Source organism: Anoplopoma fimbria, chromosome 14, assembly GCF_027596085.1.
Source record: "Anoplopoma fimbria isolate UVic2021 breed Golden Eagle Sablefish chromosome 14, Afim_UVic_2022, whole genome shotgun sequence".
Lineage (NCBI taxonomy): Eukaryota > Metazoa > Chordata > Actinopteri > Perciformes > Anoplopomatidae > Anoplopoma > Anoplopoma fimbria.
Window position 1 is genome coordinate 17340092 of NC_072462.1, and position 11567 is coordinate 17351658.

Below are 11567 nucleotides of genomic sequence, written 5' to 3' on the forward strand. Positions count from 1 at the left end.
AATCATGCACATGGTCTTGATTGTATGGTAGCTTTCTCTTCTAAAAAGCCCAATTTAAGGCGGCAGCTGGGCAGTGAAAGGCCTGCTGATGAGCTGGCCTAAATGCAGTGTGTGTCGAACTGCATCTTTAGGCATGAACGTCACTCCAAGCGTTTGTGTTTAAATGAGAGAGTGTTTCACTGGTTCGGGGGATCTGAGATGTAGCACTGAATTTTGCTGTTCTGAATTAATAGGCCGATAAACAGTGTTAACTCTAGTTTTACCTGCCTTGAGTAACATGTTAGCAGTTCTTTTGACTGCTCATTTTGCAGCCACACTGTCCCTGTGGACTGTGTGGACAGTGATATCCCAACATACATGCTTGTCAGACAGAAATGAACAGTAGCGAATTGGGTCTGTAATCTCTTAAATCTTCATCTGCATCTTATTCAAATGCTGGACTGAACTGAACAGCGCCTCAGTCCAATAAAGATTATCAATCTTGTGTGCTTGTTTACAAAAGATTGGAAAGATTGTTCACTGGCAGCCACCTTTAGTACACGTGCCAATTTCTAATGAGCTACTTTATTTGTTTATTTTCATCATGTGCAAAATTGCATTTGATAGTGTAATTATTTGTGTTTGTGATATAGTTGATGAGTACCAAACATTGTTTTTTCTGCTCACGCCGTCCAACAGATCAGCCAGAAAAAGCTGAAGAAATTTGAGAAGGAGTACCACACCTTGAGGGAGCAACAGGAACAACAGGAGGCCCCCATCGAGAGATATGAGGTAGACATAAGCACAGAATATTCACCTGTGTACATAATGACATAACAGAAAATGAAAAGACTTCTCCAACATACCCTTAATACATTAGGTTATATCTGCTTTATCTGCAACTCTGATATGGTTCAGGATTCTTTATATCCCTGTCCTTGTTGCAACAAATGTTTGTTGTCTTAATTTATATTCATTTAATTCATAATTGAACCCTTTAGTATACAAAGTATTACATTTGATTCACAACTCTGGAACTCATTGGTGTAGATAATGAAATTGTGTTAGTACTGCATGTTGTTGCTACATAATGCTAAAACAACCACCATATTCTGCCTCTGAGTTTCCATTGAACAGAACAATTTTTTTTTTTTACTGTAGACCTTGACAGTCCTTGTTGAGGAGAGAAAAACTACAAGGCAACAAAAAAGCCATTAATTGAACATGCCATAAGTCATCTCAAGGGTAGCGGGGTGGTTGTATACAGTACAAGATCATCAATTACGGCGACTGAACCTCTGCTTTGTTTGCTCTTAAGAAATGCCTCCAACAAACTGTATACCAATATATATTTTTTTGTATGTCAAACAAGGTGTCTTTAGATGTTTGTACTATTGATCTTCATGAGGATTTTCATACCCTCAACCACTAAGCCACAACTTGATAAAGTATTTATGTGTGTATATGTATATATATGTATAAAGTATTTATCTATAAATGTATATATATATATATATATATTATATATATATATATATATATATATATATATATATATATATATATATATATATATATATATATATATATATATATATATATATATATATATATATATATATATATATATATATATATATATATATATATATATATATATATATATATATATATATATATATATATATATATATATATGTATATATATATATATATATATATATATATATATATATATATATATATATATATATATATATATATGTATATATATATTTCTGTTATTAATTATGTACAAACAGTACAAATATATGTATATATATATATATATATATATATATATATATATATATATGTTATACCCTGTTAAACATTACAGAAAACCCTGACTTTATAATTATGCACTCACCTGACCAGAGTTAAATTTCACACTAACTTATCTCATTCTGTAAAATGTTGCACTGAGCCAGGAAGAGATGCTCACATATTCATTTGCAACTCTTCTTGATTAACTAATTCTCCATGCTGTGCTATCTCCTCACTTTCCTTCCTCTTTCATGTTCCCTCACTTCTTTCTGTTCATATGTTCTTATGTTTTCCTGTCCCACGCTTTTTGGTGATTCATCGTTTTGACTTTGTCTTCTTCTCTCTCTCCTGCTCTCTCTCTCTCTCTCTCCTTTACTCCTCTCTCCCTCGGCTCAGAGGGAAAACCGTCGTTTGCAAGAGGCTAACATGCGTTTGGAGCAGGAGAATGACGACCTGGCACATGAACTAGTCAGCAGCAAGATAGCCCTGCGCAAGGACCTCGACAACGTAAGTCAAACAGAAAGAATGTATTTCTGTGTGTTTGTGTGTGTCTGCACATGTTCATAAAAGTGTGAGCTGTCACTTCTGTAAGCACACTTAACAGAAGCATGTATGGCGGTATATGTGGCAACTATTACCCAAGAATTAAAACAACATGAGGAAGCTTGCAGGCATAAGTGTATCTGCGCCACAAAACAAATACATGTAGCATAACCTTTTATTTACACAACCTAAAAATGTCATTAGTGTGTGTAAGTCATCGTTTCACTAGCTAAGAAAAAAGTAGGGCAAGTGTAACTTTCAATGACCTCAACAACATTGGGTTATTCTGTCCTGTTTGTGTGTCAGGCTGAGGAGAAGGCAGATGCCCTGAATAAAGAGTTGCTGCTGACCAAACAGAAACTGGTGGACTCCGAGGACGAGAAGAGGCGACTGGAAGAAGAATCTGCTCAGGTTAGAGCCAGCAACGAGGCACTTTTCAGCCGGATGTCTATATTTTAGACATTAGCTGAATATATGTTTTTTCTTTCAATCCCATGTGGCACACCGGGTTACAGATGGTAGGAATGCGTCAGCACTATTGCAACACAAATTCTCAGGTGAAGGACTGATCAGAACTATGGTGAAAATGCATTGCTTATTCCGCCTGTCCCTCAAGAGGAAGACTAGTAGGATGTGTGCAATATCAAAGTGACAGGCTGTAAATGACCAGTCTGTCTTACAGATAGAGCTAAGAGTCCAACCAAACATTGCGATGGCTGATTTTACTAATAAGGTCTCTTTCTGCTGATGTTTGGATATCTTTGAGTCTATAATACTTTTCTTTGAGAGCAAGGCTGTAATGTATGTTTTGTCTGAGGTAGCAGTACTGACCATACCATTGTGCTGAATTACTAGTGAAGCTGAAATTATACATGTTATTTATGCCGACCTTCACTGGCATCCGCAAAAACTTAACTACATGTTGAATTTAGTCTAGTCAAACCATAAGCCATTGGATTCCCTTTAGACATACAGCAAATGTCAAGCAAACATGTTTATCTGTTTCTCTCTCTGTATATATACCTTTCCACATAGAGTATCATATATTCTCTCCATGCCATTCTTCCCTGCCTTTATGGCCTCTGTATATGTAATACAATTGGAGGAAAAACAAAAAACGACATTTTCAGGCCTTCCTTTATCATTCGGGTGAAACCTTCTATGTCAAAGAATGTCGGTTCATCTTCAATGTTGATTTTCTTGAGTTCAATGAAGAATCCCTCTGAGGTGAAGGCCAGACCTGCTGCCATCTGTTCCCATGTGTGTTCAGTGCTGTCCTCAGTGTGTCCTGTCTTCTTGAATGCGTAGGTGTAGCTGTGAATGATTTATGTGCTTGAATAGAGGTTGTGTTGAAGGTGTGACTTTGCCCCGAGCTCAAAGTCTGCCAATTCCCTTCTCTGTCTTCTTCACTTGTCATAGCAGTCACAAGGTCTGTTGGGCCTCCGACCCTGCTTCTGTCCTTGGTCTCTCTCTGCCCTCCAACAACCTAACAGTATGTGTGTTTGTTTGTTTCCACAGCTGAAGGAGATGTGCAGACGAGAGCTTGATAAGTCTGAATCTGAGATAAAGAAGAACAGCTCGATTATTGGAGAATATAAGCAGGTATGGACAGTTTATCTGAAGCATGTACTGTAGTATCAGAAATCATTTTAAAAACTTAGAATTAGAAGTGTTGATTCCTTTGAGTTGGCATATATAAGGCACTATGAGCCTTGCTGTTTAAATCATATTACTGAAGTGTCTCTTTTCTCACTACTACATTTTAGAGAAGTGAAACTGTAAACTGTGGCGGACCCTCCCTGGTTTCCTTGTTTTTGAACACTTTATTTTTCTGATTGATCAAACATCATTACCCCTTCTACAATCCACTTAACCTCCCCTCTCCCACCAGCCCAAGCCTAAACAAATCCCCAAGACTCTTTAACATTGTGATACACCATCCAACTATACAATTATAGGAATCTATATAAGTATATTAATATATGTCCTAATAAGTATACATGTAAGTAATGTAAGCCATTTCTCCATTATAAAGATACCATCAAAATATCACAAGTCACTGTTTTAATAATAAAAAATATAATCTATAAAATATAAGAGTGCTTCTCAAAAAAATGTAATTGATTTAAATGGATGTAAACAAATACATAGATACAAAATAAATAAGATATCAATTCAACTCAATACATGACAATGGCTGACAGCCTTTCTGTATGTTCTTGGAGTGGTCACTCCATTGTCTTCTAAAGATTTGTCTCCCTTAGTTTTATGCTTAAACTCTGGAAGGTCTTAAGCTTCACACAGGCCCATATGAAGGGTCTGAAATATAGCAAAGTGTCAGGCCACTAAGAGCCCTAAAGGTAATCAATAAAATTCTTAAATCAATCGTCAAACCTACTGGGAGCCAGTGTAAAGAGACAAGAAAAAAAGTGTCGACAAGTCACACCTCTTAGCTCTGGTTAAAAGTTTTGCAACTGACTTCCTGTGCAGCTGCAGTTGTTTTTCAGGTTTCCTAACTTGAGTCAGATGCCATCAGCCGGTAAATCTGTCTGTCCATGTTAGAGTTTTTCCAGACACATGTTAAAACTCACTTAACCTAAATGAACAATTTATAATGTTAAACATGATTGAATCAGAATTAAGAGAACTTCAGCAAAAGCTGCCAGCAGTTGGTGATCTCTGCATAGCAGCACGTAAAGGCCTGGAGTTACTTATTAGTTCATATAAATCTCAAAGGTTCCAAAAATGAAAAAGTGAATATAGTTCGTTATTCCCGTTATTTGAACCTCTCTGGTTCTGATCCTTTCATAATTGTAGTAGACAAGCAGTAATTATCATTAAGACAATACCTACAGGGTCAAGACTGGTTGTGAATTTCATCAAAAGTATGGATTTGTCATATTTTCATTACTGTGAGTTTTGTTTAATGTTTTTTTATGAGTACGTTTTGTGTGTTTCGTTGCCTCTTCCTGAACTCTTGATGTTTGTATCTCTTTTTCTCTTATCTTTCCTTATTTATCTTGTCTTTCCAGAACTAATCTCTGATCGAGCCATTACGGTGGCAGGATATCTAAAAATAATATAAGAGCAATCTGTTTTCAGTCATTCATTTAGAAACATCTAATTTTAAGAAATGACCGTAAACTGAACCCAGAGCCTTTGATGACTGAGCCTGTGAGCATATTTTGAGTTCCTGTCTGTCCGAATTTCTCTTACAGTGATTTTCTTCCTTTCAGATCTCGCCCTGTCACTTAATGCTTAAATATAAACCTACCTAGATCAAGTACTATTACTATCAGCCAGGAGACATTATGCAACAATCCAGCTCCAATTGCTCCCTGTGGAGGCAGACAGAAATAGAAGGAGGACTAATTTAGAAACAGATCTTAACTTCGCCTAAGACTAAAAATATTGGATTGGATTTGACAGCAGATCTGAAACCGGGTGAAGAGCTATCAGGGACTTGATGGTTGTGTGCGTTTCTGTGTGTGTTATGGGTGAAAACAGCCTTCAGATTGCTAGCATGCAGCTGAGCAGAGCTAAATGTGAAAATGGAGCTTTGTTAAAAATAGTGATTTCTGTGACAGGGAATAAGGGGGTGATAGATGGCGAGAGGGAGAAAATGAACAGAAGTCTGTGGCGGAGAGAGCAGAGGGAGGAGAGCGGCATTCACTCCTCTGGGATTGACAAGTTGAGGAATGCTTCAAAATAGCCTGCATTGTTCTCCAACCCAGATATCACAAATTATACTTTTCATATTTTAGTGGCTTTGTGTGCTAATAGCCCCTCCAGCCCACGAGGACAGAGAAACGTCTGTTAATGGTAAAGCTAATTAAGTGTCGAGTGGCGTATTGTAATCCCTGTTGTAGGAGTGTAGCCTGTGAAGATACACTGAGGCCTCCTGGGTACTTGCGAGGGACAGTAACATGTGCCAATGCTTGTGTTTTTTAGGCCCTAGTAGCATTATATTTATTTCTTACAGTTTAAAAATATTTTGATCCCAGACACAAAAATATTCTGAACATATTTTGATTGAGCATTGCCTCCCAACTGTTTGCTTCTAGTTCTAAGCAGTATACATAATGTTACTAGAATGATAAAGGACTAAAGTAACATGTGCTTATAATATGCCCGACGTAAGAGTACAAACTGCATGCGTGCGTTATTGACAAAGAAAACAAAATTGGGGGAAAAAAGCCGGATGAAATACTGAGTGGCAAAAAATGCCCCTTGGGTCTTGAGCATGAACTATGAGAAATAAACACAAAATCTATTATGTGACATTTTTGTGTCAAAAAACAATATCAAGAATGAGGAAAAAAATAACCCTGTCTATTGTGAATTTGAATAAGCAAAATAATACACTTATTTGCAGATGGTACACCAACAAGGATTCCTGACTGTAGACTGACATTTACCCCATCTAATGCAACCCTTTTACGAATTATACAAAACATTGAGAGACGAAAATGCCTACTTAACAGGTTAGGGAGAATACTGATTGAAGACTGCTGGCAGCTCAAGTTAAAGCTTGACAAAGTAAAAAGATGTGCAGCATTCCATGGAGTACAACTAGTTAAAAAAAGGAAGCAGGGAGAGTAAAAGAGCAAAGGGGGTCAGATTCAAGATAATGTGCTAAGTAATCAGTAGTGATGAAGGGAAGGTAGAGAGATGGGTTCAGTAATGGCAGTTGAAAGTAAGTGAAGGAGAGGATGTCAGGAGGAAAAGATAAAAGACATGTGGGAGGAGAAAGATGGATATCTGCTGGCTAAAGATACACAGATAGATGTATAGATTGATCTTTAAAAGCGGAGTATAGAGAGAAACGGTATAAGCCACAGGGAATCTGAGAGATATGGGGAGAGCAGGAACAGATAGAGACACAGATCGTCCGTCTACAGAGAGGTGGGATGACCCGATGTTCCTGTTAGAATGACTCATGTCCCATTGATCTCTCTGTTTGTCTGCAAGCCAGAGCACAAGTGTGTGGGTGGGTGGGTGGGTGTGTGTGTGTGTGTTAGAGTGTTAGAATGTCTGTCAGGGTGTTTGTAGCTGTGGGTTATAGGTATAGAAGGAGCAGGAAAAAGAGATCAGGTAAATGTAAGGACGCACATGTGTGTACATCCGGTGAGCCCTGTCGTAAAAGCAGTGCATTATGACATCACTAATAGACTGATTTACCAATGAACACAAACAAGGGACAAACGAGGTTGTTGACAGTGGTATGTTCAGGAGAGGGAAAAATCTAAATAGCTTTTTAAAAGACGCTATCTCTCTCAATGGAACAATACAGGTGTTGTCACGCTGTTGATGACAGTCTGAAAACACCGTAACTGAACACACTTTCTGAACAACTGTCTCTGTCTCTGGTTCCTATAGATCTGCTCCCAGCTGAGTGAACGACTGGAGAAACAACAGACATCCAACCGAGGAGAACTGGAGAAAATCCGGGTAAATTTGACACACAAGCATACACACATCGAAACACTGCTGTTTTGCACTCAACAACATAAATCAAAAAATCTCTTCAACCATCGTAGAGTTGATGCATGGTCGACGCACTACACTCTGTAACCCTCTACATCAATATTAGGTCCAGCTTTAACCTCTGCATATTTCAGAAAATCAGATTCTGAAATAAACAGAACAGTTTATACCCTCACTTCCTGAGTTTGCAGGTATGTTGGGCACTATCTTGCCATCTCATTGTCTTGCTTGGCAGTGAAATCAAATCTTTTGGTGTAAGAATGATGAGTGAAGCCATTGAGCCAGGGCCAGGCATCTCACTTCCAGCTCTTGCACACTTGGCGGGGAAACTGTTTGTTTAGACTGTAGCTGGGCGAAAGGCCATTTTGGCAGAGAGCTCTGTCAGGGCCCAAGGACTCGCAAAAGGACAGAGCTCAGACAAAAGCTTTATTGCACTTTCTCTGTGTGTGCAATGTCTGCAAGTCTATCATCTTGTTTGTTCCTGTTCTTTTGTTATTTAATAATAATAGTGCAGCAAATGCAACATAACCGTCAGTAATAGCAATTATAATTGAGGTAGTGGAACAGTGATGTGCAGGGAATACTAAATAATTATAAGTTACAACAGTGTTAATTAGAAATGTTATATAATGTACTGACATACTTATTCACTGAAACTCTATTTAAAGTGATGACAGAAACACTTTCTGCTTCGGCGCTCTGCTCCTTCAATAATGCTCTCATCCACGTTTGCAGTGATGAGCCTGGTAACGTTGTGTACAGTCACTATTCGGCTTTAAACTCAGTTGACAGTTTAATCCAAATGAAATGTGGGAGTGTTATGAAATATTAATTTCCAAGGGAATATCTCAACCATCATAGTCAACTGTTGTTGCTAAGGAACAAAACCTTGACTATGAACTCAGGTACTGTGGATAGTGCTGTTTGTTGCTGCAAACTCAGGGACTAATCTATTGACAGTGGGTTCAAAAGAGTAAACCTACTAAACAGGGCCCAACCTGCACTGCAAGTTGGAAGTTTGGAAGCCATGTGCCAAACTTCGAAAGAGCAAGTGAAGCAAGAACCCAAACTATCATTTGTACATATGTATCTGTGCTGCAGGAGTATTGTCTTGAATTAGTCTGAAGCTAACTATTTTTACAAACTCCTAAAGTATAGCTTAGCTTGTTTGGCACAAATAGTGTCCCACTCCCGCATTGATAGGTACTTAAATGAGGTAACGCTAAAAGATCCAACAAGTAACAGTAAATCTTAAGTAAAGCAGCACAGTCAGTACGTCTCTGTTAGCTCATCACATACAAGAGCACCCAAAGAAGAACTCTTTGACATAAGGGAAAGGTGAAGTGCAGCCCTGATGGCAGAGGGAAAGCATAGTTGTTGTGTATGGTATTCTACAATAATGAGCTGCAATGCTTAAGGTACTAAGCAGAGCACTTTTTCTTTTCTCCAGTTATACAAAATCTCCACTTCAAAAAGGTCGATATAGAGAACATGTCATTGAATAGTATGCAACACAATTTTTTTGAAGGAAAAATAGTACAGCAAGCCATAAAAGATATACGAGCCAATAAAATGGCATAAATAAGTAATAGCATTTTTTGGCAAAAAATGATATGTATAATATAGTTTGTAATAGAAAATGTCATTAAATAGCCATAGTATGCTATGTAATATTATGGTATGCCATGAGAAAAATGTCAAAGAATGTCGCAAAAGTCATAGTATAGTATGTGGTGCAAAAGTCTCAAAAATGTCTTAATATTGTATGTCAAAGAAATTTCATTAAAATGTATTGTATATCTCAAAAAAGTCTCAAAAACTTAATAGTCTAGTATGTAAACAAAAAAGATAAAAAATGTTGTATTTTAGTATATCCAAAAATGGCATAGTATTAAAAAAGTTTATTAAAATGTCACAGTGTAGTATGTCAAAAAAGTCATTATAAAATATGTCAAAAAAAAGTGATGGTTAGTATGTAAAAAATCATTAAAAACTTCCTAGTATAGTTTGTTAAAAAAGTAATTAAAAAGTATAGCATGTCAAAAAAAGTCATAGTATGATGCAAAAAAACATTAAGAAGCCAGTGGTAGAAAGGTCTCCTTGTTACCTTGTCATTTTTCTAACCTTCTATCACATCTTCTCTCTCTTATCCATTTCTAGTCGAAAGTTGAAGGTTGTGAGAAGTGCAGTAGCCTTTTCAACAAAGAGGGTCGTGTGCGGGCTGCTGTGACCTCGGCAACAGCTGGGGGGACTGAGGAGACTGATGAGGAGAAGGAGGATTTGAAGAACCAGCTTAGAGAGATGGAGCTCGAACTAGCTCAGACCAAACTGCAGCTTGTGGAGGCTGAGTGCAAAATTCAGGTACACTAACACAGTTTGGCCCAGAATCAAACTACAAAGTGTGAGACTTCAAGATTCACATAACAATATTGAGTAAAATCTGTGAAAATCTATCATGAATCCAAGGGATTTCCCTGTCACATGGTTTTACCTATCTGATTCTGTAGGAACTTACGAAATATGACTTATCTATTGAGTTGCAATTTTACTTTTACCACACTAGTTTGGCACCCATCACAACTAGAATAGTGTCTCTTAGAGTGGGAAGGGAATCGGGATCAAAGTTAATGATTGAGGAAAGTTGAAGTGGTAAAAATGATACCAGATATTTTTAAACAGTATACAGATGCCTGCACTCTTGAAAAATAAGGAAAAATCTGTTCATTTTTTTTTATTAATTGGTAGACCTGTTTCGACCCTGTTCTGTGGTAGTCATGGATATAGTTGTCTTTTCTATTTAATCAGGATCTGGAGCACCACCTGGGTCTGGCCCTCAACGAAGTGCAGGCGGCCAAGAAGACCTGGTTCAACCGAACGCTCAGCTCTATCAAGACCGTCACTGGGACCCAGGGCAAGGAGACCACCTAACCAGATTAACCCCGTCATCCAGCTCTACCCAGACTGTCCGGAGCTCAGTGCAACTCACCACGCTGAAACCTCTGGACGCATAACTTAACCCACCGGGCCATGACTTCAACTTAAACATTCACCCTGAAATCCCAGAATGACCATAACTACAGACTGTACTACTTGTTCCTCTTATCAAGAATGTCCTATTGTTTCCCCGTTCCCACCGCTCCTGATCTGACAACCCCATCCATTTATGCTCCTCTTCACCCTGAATGACTACAGCCAAATGTGCTGACGCGAAGGGGTTGAAAACCGTAAGATGAAGTACAACGCTACCACTTTCCCCAGAGACACGATGTGCTTCCACTGGTCACAGAAAGAAAAGTGTAAAAAAAAAAAAAGAAGAAGAAGAAAAAAGGTTGTGATCCATTTATTTCTGTCTTTGAACTGCTGATATTAATGACCCGCAGAAGGAAGGTAGGACATCCGAACTGTTACTGTCCTGACGGGATAGAGAAGCAAACACTCCGTTCTTCCTAACCCTTCTGCGTGCTCCCCTCTTCACTACTGGCACAAACCAACCAGGCCCTGTAAAATCCTTGTTTTAGGTACGAGAGCTAATAGACACCTTTTCAAAACTGAGCTTTTCTAATTTACGTTGAACAATACCTTTCTTTTTCTATGTATGCACAGGAATGTGCTTATGTAATGAGCATGTTTGTATGTGTGTGTAAGCACACATATTTTTTGTTTTGTGTTGATTGTGTACATGTGTGTGAGACTGTAAAAAACGTGTTTGAATGCATAAATAATTGACTGAAATAATGTTACTGTGTGTATAA

At 38.0% G+C, this 11567-nt stretch overlaps 1 protein-coding gene across 1 annotated transcript in view; it reads left to right on the forward strand.

Annotated features, from left to right (window-relative positions):
• Window positions 1-11129, forward strand: part of LOC129102607 (rab GTPase-activating protein 1) — a 64493-nt gene extending 53364 nt beyond the window's left edge. Inside the window, 7 exon segments of the mRNA XM_054612831.1 lie at window positions 679-771; window positions 2182-2292; window positions 2635-2739; window positions 3847-3930; window positions 7708-7779; window positions 9976-10176; window positions 10621-11129. Coding sequence (XP_054468806.1) covers window positions 679-771; window positions 2182-2292; window positions 2635-2739; window positions 3847-3930; window positions 7708-7779; window positions 9976-10176; window positions 10621-10743 — 789 coding nt within the window. The 3' untranslated portion in view covers window positions 10744-11129.
• The last annotated feature ends 438 nt before the right edge of the window (window positions 11130-11567 follow it).